The 25,933-nt window shown below is 35.1% G+C and overlaps 2 protein-coding genes across 2 annotated transcripts; one reads left to right on the forward strand and one right to left on the reverse strand.

Moving 5' to 3' along the window:
• Positions 1 to 384: 384 nt before the first annotated feature.
• Positions 385 to 18,047, reverse strand: LOC136804589 (ADP-ribosylation factor-binding protein GGA1-like). Its single transcript, XM_067061190.1, has 19 exons — positions 17,947 to 18,047; positions 13,462 to 13,546; positions 13,140 to 13,215; positions 12,705 to 12,803; positions 12,148 to 12,309; positions 11,632 to 11,688; positions 11,388 to 11,468; positions 10,583 to 10,723; positions 10,236 to 10,320; positions 9,607 to 9,720; positions 9,175 to 9,303; positions 8,685 to 8,722; positions 7,365 to 7,545; positions 6,407 to 6,553; positions 5,647 to 5,988; positions 5,317 to 5,384; positions 4,636 to 4,743; positions 3,147 to 3,257; positions 385 to 662 (listed from the first exon to the last, which is right to left on the reverse strand). Exons 1-19 carry the CDS (start codon positions 17,981 to 17,983, stop codon positions 567 to 569), a joined length of 2,157 nt encoding a protein of 718 aa, XP_066917291.1. The 5' UTR covers positions 17,984 to 18,047; the 3' UTR covers positions 385 to 566.
• Positions 18,048 to 18,071: 24 nt separating this feature from the next.
• LOC136804590 (guanine nucleotide-binding protein subunit alpha-13-like) lies at positions 18,072 to 24,707 on the forward strand. The gene is made up of 3 exons (XM_067061191.1): positions 18,072 to 18,708; positions 21,843 to 21,893; positions 23,477 to 24,707. Exons 1-3 carry the CDS (start codon positions 18,244 to 18,246, stop codon positions 24,050 to 24,052), a joined length of 1,092 nt encoding a protein of 363 aa, XP_066917292.1. The 5' UTR covers positions 18,072 to 18,243; the 3' UTR covers positions 24,053 to 24,707.
• Positions 24,708 to 25,933: the final 1,226 nt, after the last annotated feature.

A 25,933-nucleotide genomic window follows, 5' to 3' on the forward strand; every position in this document is an offset into this window, starting at 1 on the left:
AGAGACTCCCTGTCAGAAGAAGTTCCCAGACTATTTAATGCCCTCCCACAATCCATCCGTAACCTCAAAAACTGCTCCAAAACTAATTTTAAACATCAATTGGACCATTTTCTCAATTCACTACCGGACGAGCCACTGCTGCCGAATTACTTTCCTCTTAGGAGAGCTGATTCAAATAGCATCAAAGTCATGGTCCATCATCGGATTTCTCAAATTGGATGATTGTTGAGACGAACAAAGAAGCCTTCAAAAAGTATCAAAAAAGTATAACAGCAAAATAAATATTGGAGATAAAATGCAAAAAAATAAAATTCAAAATTCATCCGTTTTCATGATTTTTAATGCTGGGGAGGAAAAAGTAATCTCATTTCTGAAAAGAAAAACTAAAACGTAATTAAAAAGTATTTCATAAATTAATAGATCGTATAATTCTTACAAAAAAACAACAACAGAACCTCCCGTAAACATGAGAAATTCTTTCAAATCTGATTGATTCAAATGCCTTCCGATTACGTTTATGATTGGTTGATTGCACTCATAACAAAGCTATCATTGGTCAATTTGTATCACGTGACTTGAGGTAGTTGATCGATGCTTGAATTTTCATTATATGCAATTCCGTTTAGTTTGTAAGAAACTCTGAAGCGAAGACGAATCGACTCCTATAAAAAATGAAAATTGAAATTTAGAAATTATTCACAAACAAATTATTGTCATTGTCATCATCATTTTCATCATCATTTTCATCATCATTGTCATTTCCTTCCTTATTGACTACGATTAAAACCTTTCGTCCGGGCGACTTAAAAACCTTGAATCAACTAGCTGATAACCTCGGAAGCCTTGCTTCAGCAACGAATTTGGTCGCCAGGAGAGACGAAGCACTATATTCTGTGCTGGTATCTGCTCGTATTTTTTTAGAAATATCGAGGAAGCAGTTATTTCACGTGTAATGTGAATTTATACCACGTCTTTTTTAGAATTGAATACAGGGTGTCCCTAATTAAAGTATCGAGTCGAAACACAACTATGAGTAGAAAGTTTTATGTGCGTGTTCACAAAATTGTATTTTAAGCTCTCCCTCTTTTTTCTTTGTCATTACGATTAATTTATACGTTGTAACTACCTTTTGTAATAAGCCTGTGTGATGGAGAACGTTCTTATATTTTAGCGATAACACACACAAAAACTTTTCTACTCAATCGCATGTTCAAACTCGAAACTTTAATTAGGGACACCCTGTACATTCTAAACATTTTAATCTGGCTCTCTCGTTAACAGTATAATAGAAAAGAGCCGGATATTTTGGTTATCTGGTATTCTTGATATACGTAAGTCATTTTTCTAGCGGAAACACCCTAAAAAAGCCGGGATTTGACCTCTCTCTGTTACTAAAAATAGAAACACAGAGGTCAAAAACCGGCTTTTTTGAGTGTTTCCGTTAAAAAATATGACGTCATCTTGACTTACGCATATCAAGAATGGTACCTGAGTTTAGCCTTTGAAATTTCTGAATTTTTTATGGAAAAGAGTAGTTTATAATCGGTGTAATACAGTAATGTGTGTGTTTTACAATAATACATGATATGCACCACTGCAATGTCTTCCATTCCACCCAATAATTGGTTGTAAGTGACGTAAAATCAGTCAATACGTACTAGTTATCGCATGACTTCGAGTGCAATACGAGAAATATTTTACGAGTTCCGAGATTTTTCCGTAATATTTTTCCGAGCCTTTAGGCGAGGAAAAATATCGGTAAAATCTCGGAACGAGTAAAATATCGAGTATTGCACGAGAAGTCATGTGATAACTAATTTATTGTCGACTCAAAAAAACTGTCCTCTTTTTGTTTTTAAACTTACTTCCGCCTTCTTCTGCTTCTGTGTACTTTCGAATGTTTTTATTCGAAAATCTAATTCGAACGTTAGATTCGAACAAAATAACATTCGATAACTTCCCGCTAAAAATATTCACACAAAAACAAAATAGAGAAACATTTTTCGATCATTTTCGATCCAGAAGTTTTGTTTTGAAGAGTTGCAGATTTTTTAGAGATGTATTTGAAAGTTTCTAGATTGATAATTAAAAATGCAGATGATGTACAGTATGGTTTCGATAGAGAAGAAACCCTACATCAATGGATTAATCAGATTGATAACATTCAGTATTTTTCTATGTTTTTGTTTTGGTGACATGGCCATGGGAAAGAATAGCAGAGGAAAGGAGTCCCATGATGGAAATGTATGCTTGTAAAAATGGTTAAAGAACAACATTTTTTCAACAGCAAAACAATTTGGATACTTTCTTGATTATCGTCAAGAGCTCTAAATAATGTTTCGAATTTTAGAAGGAAGATGTATAATGATTGTTGAGTTGAAAAGTCAAGGACGTAGACTACGTTGTTGTCGAGAACGAGAATTAGGAGAGAACTTTTATAAAAATCACTCGTCATTTGGTTAAATACAAGACATTACACTTTCCTTGTTATGTTATGAGAAATTTTATTGGCAAACTTTCAAGAATCTCAAGTTTTTTTGTATGCATTGATAAAAAACTGTTTGGTTATCACACGGACAAGTTTGCCAAAAGTTGAAAATATTTGGGTGGTGTCAAGTAGTTTTATAATAAATTCTTTTATGGAAGAACTCCAAAGTAAAAATTAATCTGAACATATTTTTGTTGCGTTTCCCCCTTTTGATTCCCAAGTCAGTTTCTCCGAAAGTCAGTTCTTTTCGGTTGTTTTGTTTTGATTTTTCTCCCGCCGCTTACCCAGTCCCCCAAAAGTCAACGCGGTCATATTTCCAGACTAAAGAAATATGAAATATCGCAAATATCTCGATGCTCTCGACCAATCAAAACGCTGATATTTTTTTGGGTCGGCAATAAGTCACTTTCAACCAATTAGCTATTGGGTGGAATGGAAGACATTGCAATGGTGCATATCATGAATACGATCGTTGTTACGAGTTTGTATAAACGACTTGAAACACCAAACACCCGGTGTTTCGACCTTTAGATAGCTCCTCCAATCAGACATCAGATAGTTTGAGACGTCGCTATACAAGAAAAAACTTAGAGTATCGGAAAAGCTTTTTTTCTAAATTTAGCCGCAGACATTTTTTTTTCATTGTGAATATTCTTACTTTAGAGGGGTTAGCGATGAGCATGACTTGAGAGATGGACGGTGGAGGAAGTATAGGATTGTATGCGTTCAATTGTGTCGATGTCGCTGGTTGTAATTTCACGCGCATTACCTGAAATTGATGTAGTTATACCAGTTAGAATAATTTTACTCTAATGTGCCGAATAGTAGAGGGGGTCCGAATGAAAGGGGGGAGGGTTCCGAAATTTTTAAAAATCTTAAAATATTTAAAAAAAGCTAGATGCTGAATGGACCTACCTGATGATGAAAGTTGGATAGCAATGCGAGGAGAAAAAAATCAGTCAAAAAATATAGCGTTTAGCGAAAATGCATAACGCAATAAATTCATCATTGATTATTGATCGGGGGTGAGGGAAGGGTTGTAGGGGGGAAATAAATTTAAATAAAGTTCTGGTCGCAAAAATCAGTTTTATTGACAATTGAATCATGCTTGATGGTGAGCATTGTTATCAATAATGTTTTTGTGTGAAAAACATAGAAATACAAGGAAAAAATCTAATGAAAATCTTCAAAAACGGCGATTTACGGCATTTTCAACCGAAAAAAAAATTTCTAAAAAATCGAACTCAGCCATGTTTTGAGCATTGCGAATACACATATTTCTGCAAAAAATCTGAAAAAACTAATGATGAAATCTCGAGAAAATGCCAAAAAACCGGTTTTTCCGGCATATTTCCGGCATTTTCGATTTTTTTTTCGAAAATCGGGCTCCGTCACATTTTGGGCATTACCATTTTGCATCATTGTGCCAAAAATCAGAAAAAACTAATGAGCCAATCTCGAGAAAAGCTGGTAACAGACGGACGGACGAACAGACGAACGGACGAACGGACGAACAGACGAACGGACATCGGTTAATTTCTAGCACCTCCAAGGTAGGTCCAAAAATAAATAAACGGGGGAGGGGAGTTCCAAAATTTTCCGAAGATTAATAACCGGGCGGGGACGTTTAGTCGAGACCTTAGAGTTGCTCTCTGGTACAAAGCTTCCTAGCAACACCAGTTTCAAATTATTCATTCCATTTTTCCCCAGTTTATTAGAATGCCAGAGTATTTTCAAATGGAAACAAATTGGGGAAAAATAGTTTTCAAAACCCACAACATAGTGGTCATCCACATAATACTGAAGAATCTCTTTCCAAAGGATCGATAACCGAGCAGGAATTTTCCATATTGAATGCTGAATTGTAACAAAACTTGGCTATTACTACTGTGTCCATAGCGAGAACCTCATCAAAGACCAGGATATTTCATTTCATTTCTTGCGTAGAAAAAAACGCGGGTGAAGTCTAGTATTCATGATACGCACCACTGCAATGACTTCACGAAATTATGCAGCTTTTCTATTTTTGTTCCACCCATTTCGTCCCTTTTTCTATTAAGTGACGTACTGGGTGGAACATTTTAAAAGTTCTCAGAAGACTCTTCAGTGGTGCATATTATGAATAGGCTATTGTGTCCACTACTAACCTTTGGAACAGCAACTTGTATACTGAAATCGGTGACAGCCGATGTGGAAGTTGATATGGTCGATAAAATGGTGGTGATGACATTCGAATTCGCTGTGTCTCTCGTGTCCTGTAATGATTGGTCAAGAAGGAAAATCTAATTACATAGTATTTTAACACCGGAATTTGACAACAGTTTTAGTAAGTCTGCGACCGAAGTCGGAGGCGACCCGAAGGCTCCTCTTTCGATAGCTATCCACCCGAAGGTAGGGGAGGGCGCCACTATTTCTCCCTGGATTGCTCCACTTACTCTTGATCCTTCTCTTAATTGTTGAGCATCAAGCAGAAAGGCATCAGGTACCATTTTGGGAATCTTTGGTATGACCCGGCTGGGGGTTGAACCCACAACCTTGCGCACCGTAGCGGGATGCTCTACCACTGCACTAAGGTTGCTTTACTAATCAGAATCAAGCTGGTTGCGTCTCCTATATTTCCATTTTTAAGAAGTCACCCTTCAGATATCAACTTTTTTGCAATGAAAATGAAACAGATTTCCATGAGGTTTTCAGACGACATTTTTTGGGAATTGCTTCACTTGCGTCTTGCTCAAATATCGAAATCTGAATTTCCATTGTCAATTGCAACAATAAATCAGTATCTATTGTAACGAGTTGCATGGACAAAGCAAACCACCACCGCTTACCTTTGCCATATGCAGAAGTGTTTTTAATCCGTTCTTCTCGTAAACTAACGAAGGCGTCGGTGATGATACTGAAGAAAAAAAGAAGTCAAAATTAAAGCCGTAAACATCCATTTTAAATCCACTTCTACGGGGACTTAATTTCACAAATTTTTCACTATTGAACGATGACATTTTTAGGGATTTAGTGCACAACAATGACAACCAAAGCCGCAAAAATCAGCAACATTTAATCGCATCGAAGTAACTGTTGATTTCAAAAAGGGATATGAAAAATGACTCAAACAGAAGAATACTCAAAGATCAAATTAATGGGGGTTTATTATATATTACCTGGTTGTAGTGCTTCCAGCGGAACAGTATAATTTTCTTGGTGAACGAGCGGTGGCGAAGCCGGCATTAGCGGTTGAGTGGGTGTCGGTTGTGGTGGTGCCGCCATCACGTTTTGGGGCGTTGGTTTGGAAGCCGGTGCGATGACTGGAGAAGGAGCTTGGGCGGGAGTTGAAATATCCAAGAGCGAGGCGTTGTTCTCTTTATTGGTGGTCGAGTTTTGAGTGTTTGAAGGAGCAAGAATGTCGTTTGCAGAGGCGGCTGGTAAAGGGTTTACAGGCATGCCGTAAAGATTTTGCATTGCGCTTTGACTTGCGCCGTCCGGTTGGTCTGCTGGTTTTGTACCTTTATCGAATTAAAGTAAAAATATGTTATCTGGTCCTGGAGAGAAAACTACTAATTTTACCTAAATTTAAGACTTTCATTTTTGAATGTAAAAAAAAATATCTTAATTTCTCAGGACGCACGTAAGCCGTATTCGCAGGTCAATTAAAACTTATTGGACAAACCTTTTAATTAGCGGGAGAACTAACAAACTGAAATTTAATTTTTTTAACACACAGCGAGCAGGGTCAGATACAGGAGGTAGGCTATCTTATTCATGGAGAGTAATTAGTTTCCATATAAGGTAATACGATAATAAAGTGCACTCTCCTCCATTGGTTATAGCCTCCCTCTGTATCCGAGTCTGCACAGTGTTTTTAATTCGAAAAATATGATGAATTCTAACTCAATAGTTTTAGTAAAGGAAGTCTCCTCTTACCAGCGTTGGAGGTCATGAGCGTGGGCGTTCGGAATTCACTGAAAACATCAAAATCCAACAAATCGTTTTTCTTCTTCGTTTCTGTTGGTTCTTTTTGTAGTTGGGGCGGTGGGCGGTTGACCGTCGTTTGCGATGGAACACCCATACCTTTAAAATAGAGAATAAAAAGGAATTAAAGATGGAGCTATTACGAAAACTCTGGTTAATCTGACAGCGGTTGCTACTCTAACCAATTTTCTAAGGAAGGTTGGTGGTCATTACCAGAAGCTAGTTTAATTAACTTTGTTGGAATTCTAATTTGCCAAATGGTGGATTTTGTCAAATTTTACGGTCATTTATTTTTGGCAAGTTTAATTCTACTTTAATGGGATAAAATTTCGCGGGATTAAATTTCGCGGTTGGGCCTATCCGCAAAATCCGCAAAATCCAAAAATTTCGCCGGGACTTAATTTCGCGGGTGGCACCATTGGGTGACAATCATGGCGTTCTAAATTACTTATTTAGAACGCCATGGTGGCAATATTTTCACGATTTTGTATCTTTATACTGTCAAATCATGCATATTGGTTGTTGAAATACACATTATTTGCCCTTTTTTGATGCAAGTAACCATTTAAAAAGTATTTATTTGACATATTTTGAGTTTTGATTAGAAATATTTCGCGGATGAGGCCCTTCCAAATTTTCATTGGGATTTAATTTCGCGGATTTTCGCGGATGACACCCAAATCTGCGAAATCTGCGAAATTTAATCCCCGCGAAAGTTTATCCCATTAAAGTATATTCACCAGGTACATGTACATTACTCAATAGCCAGATACTTATCCGATGGGTGCACTTACTGGAAAAGCTACCCCTCACTTTATGGAAAAGCTATTATCAGATCAATTGTACGTGCATTGGTTATGTATTCAATAACGGCGCTAAAGAGACTGAGATTCAGTAGGTGTAAACGTACCGGCAGGTGCCATAGGGCGTAGAGCTCCGATCAACTGTTGACTTGTTTGCATAGGTGGTGCAGGCGTTTGAAACATGGGTTGTTGGGCGGGGAAAGCGCCGTAAGGTTGTTGTTGTTGTTGTGTTTGCCAAGTGCTTTGTGAGAGTTGGTTCACCAAACCGACGTTATGCATGGGTGGTTGCTGGAAAGGGGAATGCAGAGATTGTTTAGATAAAAATTATTAAAACCTAAAGCTCAACTCTCCCGCTTTCGTATCTTACCGTACTTACCCATAACAATCCAAAAGTTTCCCCAACAATCGAACAGATACAAAAAAGTCTTTTTAGCCGGCAAGCTTGGTTTGTTTCTTAAATATATCAGCGGACTTTTAGCGGAAATGTTTTCATTTGATTGTTCAGGGAACTTTTGGATTAATATGGGTAAGTACGGTATCTACATAGAAAACGGCCAAGACCAAAACGTTTAAAATATATCATTGAGATAATCTATAATAGTAGAACACTGAGACTGAAATCCTGGTGATTACCCCGGAGGGGTATTTAGGCAAATGGAGGGTACAGTAATGTGCCGCCTTTAAAAGCAATAGCGCTATACTTATAGTAGGGGTCGGATTTGGTGGCACTTCCATGGTATACTCTGAAATACATGCTGATGTCAGCCCCAAAGCTGATTGGCTTAACCGACAGTTATACGCGGTTTAAGAGTATAGCTAAAACTTTGTTATGTTTTCAACAGTAAACGAAAGTGAATGAAGACAAAATGTAAACAAAAAGATTACAAAGAAGTTTTCGAAAAAATTCACAATAGAATTTCTTCATTTAAAAATAGAAACACTCGATTTCCTTCAAAAGAAAAAGACATTCCTTTTTTTCTTTCAGTTTTATGTAAGTCTTTTTGTGTTGTTGTTGAACATTATAGTAAATTATATTCACTTTTTTGAATATATTTTTTGGAATAAAGTCACTTTTGGTTTTTGTTATGATCCAGCACTCCTAAATACTCCTCCGTATGGATGTTTGTGCCAATGCTAGATCAGCATTTCATAAATATACCATGCGTCGTTCCCTTTAAGGGTGCCTTTTTGAACCTTCAAAGTCCTCCTTCTAAGGGTCGTAAAAATCATAATACCTAATTTCAGTCCCACTTAAGGGTTACAGAAAAAAACTCTAACTTCATTTTATCCCTAAAAAGGCTAAAATTTAGGAAAAAAGTCCCACTAAGGGTGGTTTTCCCCTCGATTATAGACCCTAAAATTTCCGCTTTTCAGAAGTCGGTTTGCAAAGTGTGAAAAGTATAAAATATTAAGCCTCAAAAACTCACCTGTTGAGATGTAGTTGACGGTGCAGGAGAATCGATACCTAGAAACGATATAAGATAAAGTTGAAATACACCTATCAACAGTCAGCGGTGCGGACAGCTTTTGAGAGGTCTGGTAATCAATTTACAAGGAAAATTTATTTTCGACGCACGACTACCTCTAAAACAAACCCAGACAGAAAATTCCCGCCAAAACATCAAACCATATGAGAGACATTTCTATTGGTCTCAACGGTGGAGGGCAAACTATTTTTAGCATTCCAATAGCTCAACTGAATTGAGGTTATTTTATCACTTCAATGCAAGGCCATCTTACATTTTTCACAAGAGCACTCCTACACAGGATTTCCCTTGTATTTTAGTCATTTCAGTCCCTGACCATGCCTAGGGTTGTATTGCCCTTTAATTGGGCAACAACTTTATCTACAATAATAGTCAGATAATCTGAGGTCTGTACAAGTCGGAACATAAAATCAAAAAAATGATATTCAACCTAGTAATTTGAACTGTTCATCTAGGAGACTGTTCCCTGCATTCTCATTGGTTAGTGTGTTTGTGTCGTTTGATGCACCACTTACTGGCCCATCGAGGCCGAGGTCGAGTAAAGCTGACGAGTTAGTATCTGAAAGTGGAGAAAAAACTCGTGGGTAAGAAATGGTTGTAAATCCTGCTTTCATAAATGAGTTTTTTTACTACCTATCCAAATGCCGATTCCAGCCCTTACTTCCAGGGTTTGGCATCCATTGGATTTTTCTTTTATAAGCATATGCTGACTCAGTTCTTGGTACCTAAACAATGGCACTATAGTCTGAGAATAACAGAATGGTAGGCATAATGCGAGCCTTATATAGGGGCAGACACTTGCATATAAAAAACATGTATAGCAACTTTCAATAAGATTCCAATAATGTGAAAGGCTTGATACCATTTGGTACATTGAATGGTTTGTTGGCTTTTGAAGGTCCTTTTTGTAGTAGAATCTTCTCTTTGTATGAGTCAATCACTCTCGTCAGCTCATCGTTGGCGGATAGAATTTCAGCTGAAAACCAACAAAAAAGGATACTTCAAATCCAGTTATTTGCTGCTAGAAGTAATAATATAACTGTAAATAATAACTTACTGCTAAAAGAACATCTAAAATGATTTTTTTTAAGATTTTGACGTCTTTTGGACGTCTATTAACAATGTCTGTGACTAATGTAAAATATAGCGGTCTCACGATAATTTCCCTAACCTAAAGTTTATTTGAGGCGACTCTTCCAAACTTTGAAAAAACGTACATCAAGTTTATGTTCAAGTTGTGATGTCTTATGACCACAGATTGCGTGAAAATCAGGAAACTTGGTTCTGGTGTATAGTAGCCCTGAAGCCCCATTCCAAAAGTCCTGCTGTCTAAATTTTCAAATCTCAGAGAGATTTATTTTAAGATCATTCCTATGCAAAAAAAATGGGTGGTAGGAAGAAATTCTACTATTCCAAAGTCAATTTCACTATTCAATGCGATTTTTATTTTTGTAATAATTTCCTTTCCTTTTTACCCGATAAAATCCTTACCCATAGAATCATCTTTATCGTCCAGACTCTTACTGGCCAATGAAAACAATTCCGGTCGCAATTTCAAACAACTCTCGTAAAGGTCCTGCGAAAAAAGTAAAGGTGATTAACGAGCCAGCCATAATTACAAGGAGGTAACTTATACTGAAAGAATGATAATTTCATTGTCGGTCAAGAGAAGATGCCAATAACAACATTCGGAAGTCCCCTTATCAGCACTTGCAACAAATGTCAAATGTCAGCAAATGTTAACTATCAGCATATAATGTTAAAAAGCTTCCAAAAGGGTGACAAAGCAACGGTGATGCTCAGGATGTTTTTTAAAAGAATCAAACAGTTATACGTACATGCATGAGTTCTAAATCATCATGAACAGCTGATGGAGAGGAATCAAATTTCTGCAACATTTCATCCAACAGTTTGACGTTATTGGAAACGGTTTCTAAATCTTGTACACGTTTGCAGACACGATCCAGTCTGTCTTCCTCCTGTTGAACAAATAATGATTGTCTTATTACACCATAAAAAACACTGGTCTTGATGTTTTAACTTTTTGTTAGCTTTTCCTTCGTTATAATCAAAAGATGAAAATCGATTTGCTCAGTTTTTGATCACATTACCAAATACTCCACTTGGGATTGCTTTAAGATTTAATCACATGATCAAAAAGTGAGCAAAACAAACTAATTTCTCAAACGCAAGCTCAAGTAAGAAACAATGGAAAGAAACAAAAGGCTTCCAGGCCAGGGTTTTTTATACGGACTATGATTACACGAATATTACTAGACAAGTATTCAACGGCCTCGAAATTAGCACGCAAAAAAATAACACGAATTTTATTTGCTTTGTCAAGGATACCACGGCTGGTTTTAAATAAAGGGGTTTAAATCAACACGAAATTTCTCAATTCGTGTTAATTAGATGTCTACTTATTTTCGTGTAATAAGATATGTTAACATTTCAAACTGCTTTTAGATTGAATTTAGTTCTCACTAAGGTCAGATTTTACGAAAATTCTATGAATGAATTTCCGCAAAAAGCAAATATGTCAACAGAGAAATATTTGTTTCCTTATTAATAGATATGTTTATTAATATAATATCTTTAATAGCTTTCTTGAATGATCAGTGAGAGCAGGACTTACATACATACCTGTTTGACCATGCTTTTGATAAGTTTGTTGGCAGAATGTAAATCCTCTGGATCGTTGCTCGCCAAAAGTGTTGCCAATAGCTAACGAAAAAAAATTATTTAGTCCTGGTTTGGTCAAAGACCTATATATGATAAATTTCAATTGACTTCAATTGTCCCCTACATTTTTGTAAAATCTTTGAACAAGAAATTATGAGATGTACAACAGTTTAGTTACAGACACTTTCATTTACACTTTTCTTACCTGTGAGCTATCATCATCTTCAATAACACTCTTCTGTTCTTTATAACTTTGTGGTTTCTGTAGATGAACAACATGTGTTAAATATATTATTTCTTATAATATAGAAAGGAGGCTTATGCTTTGTCTCTTATGCTGACGAAGCAGAATTAAAAGAAAGTCTCTTAATGGTTTTGATCTTAAATAAGACTGATATCGTTTGCTTACCCACCAATTTTAATTCACAAGCTTTTTCACATTTATTAACACGAATGTGGACCAAGAATGGCCAGAAAGAGGAAAAGAAAAACATCTTTTTGCTTATATCAGTTTGATACAACAATAGGCAGGCACTGTCCTGATATGAAAAATGTGTCTGATATGAAACTGGAACACTTATGTAAAAATTAAACCTTTAAATTTTGTGCTCGTGTGGTGCAAAAGGGGGAGAAATGAACGAACGAACGAACCCAGGTTAAATCAAAGGATCTCCAGCAATCTTCAATTAGGTCAAAAATTGAAATATAATTTTGGGCTTACTGTTCTTGTAGGGTCTACAGGATCATGTTTGATAATGCCTTGTTGCTTCAACATTTTGTAAGCTTCTGCAATCTTCTTTTCTTGAGGTAGACCACAGTACCAAGAGAAAAGCAACTCCTTTACACGTTCTTTGACCGCGGGTGGAGTGATATCTCCATCGTACTAGAGCCAGAATAAATATTATTTTTAAGTTTGACATGAAGTAGATGTAGGTAGTGTAAATTTAGTGAAGAGTTGTGAAAATCAAATTATTGAAATGATTGTGATTTTGTAATCCTATCAATTAAGATATCACAGAACTGAAATGCTTTCCTGTTTGAAAAGGGAACGAAATACATAAGATAAGGAAAATTAAGTTAATATTGGGAGCTAAAGGTATAAGAAATACCAATTTTAAGATAGCTGAGCAAAAATGACACATCAAACAAGCAGGAATAGTTAACACGGGAGACAATGAATTCAAAAAGGAGGAAGGGTTAAAGAACCATAAAGAAATCCCTTACCGTGAAAGAACAAACTCTGGTGACAAGAAAATAAAAAATAAACTTAGAAATTACCTTGGGAGATAAGAGTTTGATCAGTTCATTGATAAACTTATATTTCCCTATTTCACTATGAAACTTTGACCCACAATTTTGTACACAGCTTTCTGCAACCTAGCAAAAAGGAAATGTGATTATTTCATGCTTTTTGACCCAATTCTTATAGAGGAATGTTTTCCATATCACTCTGCTATTCAGTTGCTAACATGTATATCAGAGACCAAGTGAATCAATTCAAATCCGGCTGAAACCCAGTAAAATCTCGAAATTTAGCATATCTTTTGATGCATTACTTGAGACATCTTTCAATTTGACATGCCCAGGTCGGCATTTAATAACACCGACAAAAAAGCCAAGGCAGCTTGAGCTCAAGTCGCCTTTATTTGAATTGTCAAAACATATAAGCTCTAGGACGATGAGCCAGACTTGATCAAAGTTTACATTACATACCATCAAAGTTTGAAGTGTCACAACTTCTTGGTGTAATTGAAGTCTTTGAATGAGACATCTTACAGCTGTGTTGCATCTAAAGAGGGAAAAGACCTTTTTTATGAGCATTTCTATCTTTTCTTATTAACTTCAATTTTGACAAAATGAAAACAAGAATTTATTTATTATATTTTTTTTTGTATTCCACTAAAAATACCAATTGAGAATTTGATATTAATTTTAGAAAAAATAAATAATTCTGAAAACTGCTAAGGTCATTGCGACACTTAATACTGAGTTAATCATCCCATTCTGAAATAAAAATTTAAAAAAAACATCCTACCCTCCAATTTCTTTGTTTACTTGATTAGCAACTCTTTGTGCAGCTTCTACGCTACTTCCATGATTATTTATGTCTGTGGCTCGATCTATGAAAAAATGCAATTTGTTAGGAGCTTTGCCCCCTGACCCCCCCCCCCCTTCTGGAGGGACCCCAGACCCCCAAACGCCCAGAATTGGGCCCAAACCCCCAATTTTATCCCTTATAAGACTCAAATACAAAAAAAACCCCTATTGAGGGTATTTCAGTACTTTTGAGAAATTTTGAGTTACATATTCGTAATCTACATGAAAAATTGGTTAAAAGTGGAAAGTTTCATCAAAATTGAAGAAACTTGATTTTTGGGTCATTTTTTCGCCCCAAAAGCCCAACTATTGCCGAAAACATAAATTTTTTTAACAATGAAATGTCCAGTCAGCAGAAATGTGCTGTCCTTATAAGGGCAAAGATGTCATAGGTGTTTGAAAAATGTAAAATTATGTTGAGGAGGGTTTTTCAGATCTTTAAAAGTGATTATTTCAATTTTTTATTGCTCAATAAAAAGAAAAGTTCTAAAATGAGATGTAAAAAGATCCTGCAATGATGCCGAAACATAGCTAAAAGGAGAAAACAGAACCCCTGTGTTTACAGATGACTCGATTTTGCTAGTCTGTATTCTGACAGTTGAAAACAAAAAAATAAACGAGACAAAGTGGGCCTACTAATAATTGCGAGGGTGTCTAATACCACAAGTTTAATAATACCAGGTAGTGTCAACCAAACCCTAACGAACCGATTTTTGTAATCGAACCATTGAACTTTATTGAACAAAATCGAACGATAGCTGTTCGATTACCGAACTTGATCGAACAACTATCTAACTTTAAGAAAATTTCTTGATAATGATAAGTTCGATTTAGTTCAATGACTGTTCTTTGTTGGATGAGTTTGATGATGTTCGAAGAGTTTGATGTGGTTCGATGATTGTGTCGGATTGATTCCACTTTTCTTTACCTTTCAGAAAATTACGAGGTTGTTTATTAAAAACGCAGGCGCCGTAATGTGCAGTGGAAATTAATTTTGCCGTCCAATATGGGGATTCCCAGCTAGACAGTGATGTAATTCGCATGGCAAATATGTACCTTTGCACGGGCCAACTCATATGACTGGAGGAATTGAGTAGGCACAAAGTCAAAGTCAAGAAGCTGTCAGTGATTGTGCTACAATTCCAAAACCTATTCTGGTTATTTTGGAGATACCCACAGCCTGTACAGCTATAGGCTGCTCAATATAAACGGAAATCCTTGCATTTTCATTTTGCATGTGATATGATTTGAATGTTTCTTTCTTATTTGATTTGATGATATTCAAATGTTTTCGTTTTGTACAAATTGAGGAAAGCCTTTACAAAATAGAATGTTTTCATTTTCGAATGAATGTTTTTTGCGATGGAGATTCTGAACATGTTCTGTAAATTACTATTATGCATTATGTATTAAAGGTTAGGAGATGCTTCAAGAGTGCTCTACAAGGTGAAGGAGCATGATACAATTTTCAGAAAAAAATACAATCATCAGCTGTACAAGAAGCCTAGATGAACAAAATTCCTTTTTATATAAATTACGAAAAGTTAGATATAATTGACCTGGGAATATAAATGTCGTAAAAAATACATGTAGCATATACAAAAAGAAAACAGTTAGGAAATTGATTAGTCTTTGTCCTTATAATTAGTAAATATAAATTTATTTATATGCCTGCATTTCGCTATTATTTCCGACCTTTTATTCAATAGTTCTTTTTTTGTTTTTATAGGTTAGGATTTCAAGTTTTTTATTGAGACATAATTGACAAGTTTTTGAAATATATATAGTGACATTTGGGTTTGACTTGCGAAACGATGGACCATTGGGCGTGAGGGACAAGTTCTTTTGACTTTAGTTCTCGAATGTATGCTATTATGTAGCATGCATTATGCATTATTCATGTTTAAAAAAGCATGTAAATAGCATTTTCCGTTTTTCGTCCAACGGGAATGAGCTGGAGCTTTTTTAATATGTATGCTTCACTCATTGCTCATTTGAAGTAATAGAGATGACACTTTCTTTAAAGAAAGTAATAAAAATTAAAATATTTTTTTTTACAAATTAACGACCAACCAAATCGTAAAAGAGCTTGTAAAAGCTCCAGCTTGTCCCATCCGATGGGATAGATATTGGATGGTCTGTGAGAATGGCCCTTAGGCGGCTGCCAATGCGCCCTCGAAATATAAATGAAAAATTGGGCGGCAAGGTATAAATCGATCTTAATCGAACTGATCGAACCTCAATCGGATTCATTGAATTTTATCGAGCTATAATCATCGAACTTTACGAAAGTTTTCCCGGTTCGATTGGGTTCTGTAATTGAACAGCTATCGCTCGATTGGTTCGATAATCGAACAGTTTGATTGACACCGCCCAGATAATAATAGTGAGGTCTGTTAGCACATAAGAACGTAAGAATACTTCAGATGGTGATAAAAGCATGAAATTTGGCACAGATGATCCTTAGAGGGTCTAAAACTCAATTTTAAACAGTAACATGAAATTTTCCTACCTAGCTACTAGCCAGATGACGTCATTAGGTGGCTGGGCAAAAGTTTATTTTTTTGAAAATATTCAAAATCTGATGGTTTCAGCGGAAAGAGCATGAAAAGCTGATGAAAATTGAGGTATAAAACATGCCTTGAAAATCTTCCTATTAAAAGTTATGGAGGTTAAAAGTTTTGTGATGACGTCATCACAAGCTTTTCCAGGCAAAACTTAAAAACCTCGTAATTTTGGAACAAATTTACCAAATTTAGTGTTTTATACATGAAAATGTGCTAACAGACCTCACTATAAAGACAACTTTTTTTACCAAAAACGGCAAAAATTGCCGAATTAAAGGCAATTTTTATTTATTTACTTTTTTTACTTTTCTGCTGATTCAGTATGTTATTGTTGAAAAAATTGCTGTTTTTATATCAAACACCCAACTGATAAATGCTAAAACCCATTTAAAGAAATGATTTATAAATGATCTGCAGGACTTTACACCCTAAGCCCCCTGACAGAAAAGTTTTCTTCAATATGTTTAAACAGAAAATTTAAAAATTGGCTCCTCAACAGTCCACATAAACAAATAAGCAAAATGAAAGTAAACTTGGTTACAATAACAAACTGGAAAGCGCCATAAATCAGACTTTGAGTTTGAGATAAAGAAACAGCATTATAGTTTTGGGTAAGGAAAAATGCAGTCTTTCATTCCTGTAGGTTTAGTACTTGAAATATCTCAATCTTGGCAACCATCTGATTTTACCTTTAGCTGACCTGTGATTTGAGCTAGCAGTTTCACCAAGTTTCTTTGGAGAAAGGATCTTGTGTTATTTGCTTTAGCACAAATGTTTGAAATATGAGTATTCCATTTCAAATCCTTTTGCATGGTCACACCTAGATATATTGCCTATTTAACTATCTCAAAGTTGCTATGTCCGTGTATCTGGTATATATTCTGAATCAATTATGTTACGTTTATTGTTACCCTTGAAACTTGCATTTGTTAAATTTATTAAACGTAATTCAAAGTTGGGTAGTTCAGATTCCCAGGCCTGGGAATTTTGAAAACCCAGGTGTTAGAAATCGTCATTTTACACCCTGAAATATTTGGAAAGCCAATGCCTGGGAAATCGTCATTTTACAGCCTGAAATTTGGAAAACCCAGGTTAGGATATGGCGGCAATCACAAATATCTTTGTTTCATCTCGCCCGACCGACTCAGACCGACTCTCGAAAATTGAGTAGAAATGAGTCAGCGAGTCGGCAAATTTATTGGACTTTTTCTATCAATGACGTTTCCTTCGTTCAAAAATTTTATTATTGCTGATTTTTAGAGAGCGATTACTAGCGCATTCGCGGCATTTCGGGTGTATGTGGAGGTCACAACACAGTGTTCAAAGGTCATAATTTGAAACCACCCATAACATGCGGTCGTTTTGGCTGTTGGCTGGCTGGCAGCCTTCAAGAGTACACTCCAAAAATGGATGATGGAGGTCGGACGAGAAGAAGAATACCCGAAAATTTTCACGACCGACCGACCGACTCACTTTTTAGACCCAGCAAGGACGCGAAATGAAGATTTGTGATTGCCGCCTATGGTCATTTTCACTTTTGTCAGTTGTTTCACTTTTCCAGGGTGAATCCCAACCCTAAAAATGGCTATTTCCCATATCAAAAATGGCCATTTCCGAGGCCTGGGATTTAAAGATTCTTTCCTATGTGATAAAATGCTAAAAAAAATTCCTTTTGGGAATTTTCTTTGCTTGGAATTTATATCTAAATTTTGTGTAAAGAAAGCACTCAAAAGGGGGGTTTAATGGAGAGAATTGAAAGCTGTTGATGTTATAGTGAAAAGATTTCAATAGTCACAAGTTGTCAGATTGCAAACTAAACCTAAAAATATCAAAAAGTGCAGAAATAAAAAAATTACCTATCAGCTCTTCTATCGTCAACGGCTCGGCTGCCATCTTTTTAGTTAAGTAATCAAGCGCATGCGCAGATCGAATTATTCTTAGAGAGAAGGCTAGCAGGAAAGTTGGTTTTGACGCCTACTATAATTTTACTGACCACGACAAAGATAACAAATCTGTAACCATTATGGGGTGGCAACCAGTCAATTTACAGTAAAAATTTGTATTGAAACTGACATCGATTCTGGTCATTATTATACAAAGAAATTAAATCCTTGTGAAAACTACTAAAAACTACAAAGCTATCAATTTGTGGGATGATCATGGCGCTTATGTGCTGCAAAAGTCAAGACGAATATGAGCAGCAACAAAGGTCAAAGAAGATTGATAGCCAAATTGCCAAGGAGAAGATCCTCTTTAGAAGAAGGGTGAAGATCTTACTCCTTGGTGCTGGTGAAAGTGGTAAATCAACTTTCCTCAAACAGATGAGAATTATTCATGGAAAGTCTTACGAGAAAGATGATTTATTGGGATTCCGCCCAATTATTTATTCAAATGTTATGAAAGGAATGAAAGTTTTAGTAGATGCCAGGAGAAAACTGAAGATTCCATGGGGTGATCCAGAATGTCAAGTTTATGGTGAAACATTATTGACTTTTCAGCCTCCCCACGGTCAGGGAATAGACACTGATTTATTTTTAAGCCATTGTGATGCCGTTCATAAGTTGTGGAATGATACCGGAATTTCAGAGGCATACAAAAGGAGAAATGAATTTCAATTGGTAATTGTTTTTATCCATTAAAATTAAAAAGCTGAAGTTTTACAGGAATTTGTTTTGTTTTGATATTTCTTTAAAAAAATAGTGTATCCCCTGCCCAGTCAGCGACTTATCCTATTTTGGGAATGTCTTTATGTGAAAAGGTAATCTAGTGTTTGCTGGGTGTTAACAATTTATGTAATGTAGGACTGTTGATTGCTTGGCATAGTTAAACAACAGTTTCCCCACCAGACAGAAACAACACCAAACAGTCCAGCAAAATAGGTTTTTCTAAAGGTAGGGAAAAGGACTTTTTCCCATGAAAAGTGGCAAAGGAATGTTAGGGAAAATCTGAATCTTATACAAAACAACAGCAAATGGTATCTAGTAACATAAAAGCCAGTAAAAGCCAGAGTACTTAATGGGATAAACTTTCGCAGGGATTAAATTTCGCGGATTTGGGTGTCATCCGCGAAAATCCGCGAAATTATAAGTCCCAATGGAAATTTGGAAGTGCCTCATCCGCGAAATATTTCTAAACAAAACTCAAAATATGTCAAATAAATACTTTTTGGATGGTTACTTTTATTAAAGAGGCGCAAATAATGTCTATTTCAACAACCAACATGTATGATTTGACAGTGAAAGTCAAAATATCATGAAAATATTGATTTTGCGGATAGGCCCAACCGCAAAATTTAATCCCCGCGAAAGTTTATCCCATTAAAGTATGATCCTGCAGTGGGATTGAATCAGTATATATAATGAAGTGCACAGTTCACAAATATTAATTTGTCAGATCTAACATAATCAGTACAGCAAAATAAAATTAACAAAGAATTTTCTGTCAAGAACCTTGTGAGCATTCCAACAACTTTCATTGAATGAAATGATCTGCCACAGCTAGGGCCTATCGTAAGTTTATCTAATATCGACATCCCTCGTCTAATTCCGACACCCTTCTTTAGAGAAAGGAATACTATACTATGAAAGCTTGAATTACTGATTGAAAAAGGATTATTCCTCTCTGACCACTAAGCAAAGAAAAACAGTTTCAACCTTTCTATAAATTTCAGCTGATAAAAAGGGTGTCAGAATTAGAGGAGGGGTGTTGACATTAGACCAAGTTACGGTACTGTCAACTGCCCTAACTTGGGACGATTGGTCGAAACATGGGACTGTTGATATCTGGCCTGTATTTTCACTTACTGTTAAATCTCTTTGACAAAAAATTTGTCTTTTATGTTTTCATTCAAAATGAGTGGACGCCAATTGGAGAATTAGAGAACGCCCGCTACTTTACCACCTATGGCCCGATGGGATTAACAAATAACGAGTGTTTTGCCACTAATTTGTCTTCTTCGTCCAATTTAATGGTCTTCTTTGCGTGTGTTACACTACGGATTTTTTTCATAATTCGATTCAAAAGCCTGCTCAGTGTGAAAGAGAAATTGTGTATTTTTTAATACGCTGTTCAATAACTGAAATCAAATGACTTTGGAGGTTTGGTGAAATCGAATTGTCGTCCCAAGTTCCCAACCAATATGAGTGGCCAGAGGCCAAATTAAGGTAATTAAGGTAAAGTAATATAGATTTAAAAAATATGACTACAAGTGATTCAGAGGATTTTTAAATTCTTGCCAGCAATTAGCATTTGTTTTGTGTAGCCAACATTATTATAGCTATAGAAATTGCTGACTGACAAGTGAAAATTTGCAGATTTAGTCGCGCGGCTGAGGTCGAAAAAAGTGGCTAGAAAATGATTTTCGTGATACACCTCTTAGATTCCACTTTTTTCGATGGAGACTCTCGAATTAGTATATGTAGATTCCAAAATCAAAAAGTTTCCACGATATTATCGTGCAAGTAACGAGTAAATGGCGATTTTTTGCGTTTCCAGGCAAAATTGCAAGGCCTGGAAATTCATGATTTTTGGGGGGTCTTCAAATTAAAAAAAGACCTATATCACACGATAGAGCTCTTCAAACTGAGCAAAAAAGTGTATTACACCAAAGTCCCAACTTCTCTAGATCAAAAGTTATGGGCCTATTTGTGGTTAAAAAGGTGTTTAATTTTGCATAAATTAATGCAGATTGTGGGGAAATTCCCTGTTTTCCATCAGTTTTTGACCTTAATTTTACTTTTCGTAATGACGGGATAGATCACTTTTTGACAAATTTAAGCCTCAATAATTCATCATTATGGCGTTTTAGGAATTTTATTTTTGCCTAACAATTCATATGTTATTTGACAACACATTTCAATCTTTTCTAAAAAAAAGTCTTTAATCTTGGCCTCTTATTCAACTTCTACTTTTGGATGTATTTTGCACTTGTAACAGACAAACTATTGATCATGAAAACATGATTTTTTGTATGAACTGTTTGAGATTTTCTGTATTTTCTTTTTTTCCCATTGAAACACTGATGATGATGGAATATAGATTAGAAATGATGCTAATAAAAAGACTTTTCATACTTTCTTAAGGGGGAATGACACCTTCCAAAAGAGTGAAGAAGGGGATCAGAAATTTTCATTAAAAAGGGGGGATAGCAAGAAGGGGGGCTTACATATATTGTAGATTATTTTCCAGCACTGTTATGAAATTTGGTCTGCATGAAAGGAAGTTTTTCTGTCTGAGTAGTCTGATTAGTAGATTATCGGATAGCACTATCTTAAGTGGATAAATTTTGGCGGGATTCGCCAAATTAAATCCTCGCCAAAATTTCCAAATTCGGCAATTCGCCAAATTTAACAAAAAGAGAATTATGTGAAAAATCACAACTTTTTAGTATATTTTTGAGTTAATTTTCATCCATTTCGATGTTTCAAAATTTCCAATTCGCCAAATAAAATCCGCGCCAAGTTTTATGAAATTGATTTATTGCCAAATTAAATCTCGCCAAAAATCGTATTTAGGCCACTCGCCAAATTAAATCCACGCCGAAATTTATCCACTTAAGGTAAACTAAACACATATATTTTCGAAAATTTCGCCCAAAACCCTTGGGGGATTTTTAAAGGTTGGGGGTAGGGTCATTTAACAAGGGGGATCAGACCCCTTTTCCCAGTTTGCTTTTCTTTAAAAATTTGTGTTTTCTAGGTTTCAGAGTTTGGTCCCTCATCCATTAAAATATTGTTTATATTTTAATTTTTAGGGTGATTCTACGTCATATTTCCTGAACAACTTGGAAAAGATTGGAAAAAGGGTAAGAATAAAATTAATTTATTTAAAACCTAAAATAATTATTTCTTCTAACATATCAATGGCAAAAAAGCTTGGAGAAGTTTGATTTAAGTTTGCCAATCAGCAAAATCAGCTGGATTTAGGTTCAATTATTCAGAGTATCAGGTGTACCCAAAAATGTATTTCATTTCTGAAAAAAAATTCTTTGTCCTTCTTCAATATATAATTTTATAAAAATCTTCAAATTTTTGGGTAATTCTCCACAAACTGTTTTTAATGGCAACCTTTTAACTTTGCTAAAAAAAGAAATTGTTAAAAAAGTAAATTCTACTCACATTTTAGACAGCGTTTAGATTCTATTACCTCTTTAATGGACCTGCTTCATAAAAAGTAATCAACTAATTTGTTACTTCGTTCTTCCGTTCATCTGTTACAAGCTTTCATCTTTTGTATAGTGATGCAAAATGACAGTACACATAGTGACGGAGCCTGATTTCCAAGAAAAAATTTCCTGGGCAAATTTGGGTCAGAAGTGCCTAAAAATTGGGTTTTTGGACTTGAGTGTGAAATTACATATTAATTTTTATGTTCTTTTTTGCATAACAAAGAATGTGACTAAAGCTGTTTTCCCTGGATAATTTTTACTCTCCTTAAAATACAGATTTTCATTTTTTGGGGAAATTCCCTTTTATTGTTGATAGGGAAATTTAATATATTTATTTACGTACCCCTGTATCAGATAATATTTCCTGATTGTATCTCATGATTGGAAAGTGCTAAAGAACTTGAAAATTTGGACAGTGACAGCTAATGAATATTCAAATTAAACTTTTTCTCTTTTGATTCAAAAGCCTGTTATATTTGTATTTTACAGACCATGATTATTAAAGGGTCAATGATTGATATAAAATCAACACTTATTTTCAACATATCTCATTATATAAAAGTGCTATATCTATGAACTTGAAATTTTGACTAGTAATAGATAATGATGATGCTCAAATTAGAATTTTATTCGTTTGGTCCGAGAGACCCCTGATTTACTGGTATTTTACAAAACAGAATCTATTAGAGTGTTCCGTTTTATGCTAGCTAACAAAATCAACCAATTTTGAATGATTTATCATGATTGGAAAATGCTTTAAATTCGTTTTCTTTGTTAGTCTCTTTTCTTTTCTATTTCTTGCTATTGTTGCCATTTTTTCCTTTTTCTCATAAAATCAATCTTCAGGTAACATAGTTCGATCCATTTTCATGAAAGGGGGGGGGTAGCAAGGGAGGGGGTATAGTTTAAGAAGAGGGGCTTACATATATATTGTAGATTATTTTCAAGCACTGTTATGAAATTTGGTCTTCATGAAAGGAAGTTTCCTGTTAGAGTAGTCTGAGTCATTCAAAAAGAAGAAGGAAGTTTATTATTTCGCTTTTTCTCTCTAAAGATATTTCGTATATATTTGTTAGCTAATTTTGTCCAAAATCCTTGGGGATAGGTAGTTGGGGGGGGCAAGAAGGGAGAATCATTTAAGAAGGAAGATCAGACCCCTTTCTGCACATTGGGTAGGTTCATTCAGCATGTAGCTTATTTTTACCAATAATTCTTTACAGGAATTTGTACCTACTATGCAAGACGTTTTACATTCACGTAAAGCAACAAAAGGTATCCAAGAATATGATTTTGAGATTAAAGGAATTCCTTTCGTGATGGTAGATGTTGGTGGACAGAGATCCCAGAGAACCAAATGGTTTCAATGCTTTGATGAAGTTACCTCAATATTGTTTATGGTATCATCCAGCGCCTACGATCAAGTCATCATGGAGGACCGACGCACAAACTGTTTAATTGAATCGTGTATGATTTTTGAAACAATCGTAAACAACAAATGTTTTGCAAATGTATCCATAATCCTTTTCTTAAACAAAACGGACCTTTTAGAGCAAAAGATTGAGAGTAGGCATAACAGTATCAAGGATTTTTTCCTGCAATTCAGTGGAGACCCGTACAATTTACAGGATGTACAAAACTTTATATTGCAGATGTTTGACAGTCGCCGTCGGGAACGCTCCAAAGCACTTTTCCATCATTTCACGACAGCTATCGATACCCAGAATATCAAATTTGTGTTCCATGCAGTCAAGGATACGATTTTGCAGGATAACTTGAAATCTTTGATGTTGCAATGAGGGATTGGTATGGTTTCGGAAATATCTAGATGTCCAACGTTAAAATTAAAGTGATTGTGATATTATTATGATACCTATCATCAATTTTTACCATCTTGATTAGAATACAAAATTACCAGGTTATTCAGGGCTATTTGAGAATTATATGGTGTTGTTATGTTGGAGTAACAAAAGGCAAGTTATGATTTTGCCGATTTTACAATGGAACCCTTGAAATAATGTGAAATTGAACAAGGTGCAAAACCTAAAAATTGGATTTTGTGCTCTAAACACGGTTCGATGTATGTTCTGGCAAGTTGGACTGGCGGTAAAATTATAAATAAACAACTTCATGGACATATTCCTACGAAATCGTAAATCTATGTTACCCTTGGATCCAGTAAATGTCATCTTTGAAAAGAAACTGCTATAAAAATGGAGACTTTCATTACAGCAACGCAATTTGACAAGAAAACCCTCACCACACCTGCAACGTTATAAATCTGTTTCAAAAATAGAAGCTATATTTACATTTAAGAAAAATTGGATGCTTTGGTGGTTTAATGATGTGAGAGAGTTGTAGTTTAACAAATTTTAGGTTTATTTTTACTTTTTTAAATGTTTTTTTTTTCTCAAGATGACAACTTAGTCTGGATTTTGTTTATAAGAAAAAGAAGAGAAGAGAATAACCAAAACATCTTTTTTGAAATATTTTTAAGAATCTTTAAAATTAAAGTTATATATATATTATTATAAATAGACAATCAATGAGCTTTGCAATCGCTGATAATTTTTATACAGCGTTTATAATTGTTAATTGATGCTTGAGTTTGACCTGAGTGAGTGCTCTGAGTGCTCATGCATTCTAGTCTTTCAATGGAAGCACTTTAACAGAAGCGAAGATCATTAATGTTGTTTTTTTTGCCTCGTCATTTTTTTCACGCAAAATAATTTTCATGCACTTTTACTCACTTTTGTTTTAAAAATTAGAAATAAAATTGATATTTTTTTCAGCCAAATCAAAAATATAAATAGTGTATTTTGTATAAATATATAATTAGTATTAATCTTGAAAAGTTTTTTTTTTTCGTTTGTTTTATTTTACGTTTGTTTATGTTCTTCTATTTTTCATTAGTTAATTTCTTGGTGGACCTTGCTTTAAGCTGGAAGCAAAACGTCAAACATAGCAACGTTGGTCCTGACTTGCTGACGGTGTATGCTGTCAGGCTGTTAACTCTCTTTAACTCAAATGTCTCTATAAGTCGAATGTCTCAATAAATCGTACAAGTTTTGTGGTCCCTTCAATTCACAATGTCTTGCAAACTTCACTCCATAACTCGAACAGATTTGTGTTCCCCTTGCGTGTTCGAGTTATACAGACTCGACTGTAGTACCTTTTTCAAAAGAATAATGTTCTACTCGTTACCTTTCCAACATCATAGAGTCAGGACCATTATAACGGCTAACGGCATTTGATTCTTCGGGGTCAAAATAACCAGGTGAGATAGAATTTTTATAAGATACTTTAATAATTGGTCATTTGAAGTAATAGAAATGACACGTTCTTTAGAAAAAGTAATAAAATTGTTTTATTACTGGTTAACGACCAACCAAATCAAATAAGAGCTTGTAAAAACTCCAGCTCGTCCCAAAATAACTCGAACATCTTGGCCAATGATAGTTTGTTTGCTTCCAGCTTTTATACTTTTATGCATGAAGTTGAATCACTTTTTATGAAATAGATATTATGGGTGGGTCTTTTCTCATCAGGACTTTATTGGAATGAACGTGTTTAAAGTAGTAGAACTGATTTCAATTTTTTTGTAATAATGATTTTTATTAAGGAGTTGTCTAGATATTTCTTACATCATTCATCTAGGTTTTTTTCTGCTAGTTCTTTCT

This window comes from Clytia hemisphaerica, unplaced genomic scaffold, assembly GCF_902728285.1.
Source record: "Clytia hemisphaerica strain Z4C2 unplaced genomic scaffold, Clytia hemisphaerica genome assembly, whole genome shotgun sequence".
Taxonomy (NCBI): Eukaryota; Metazoa; Cnidaria; class Hydrozoa; order Leptothecata; family Clytiidae; genus Clytia; species Clytia hemisphaerica.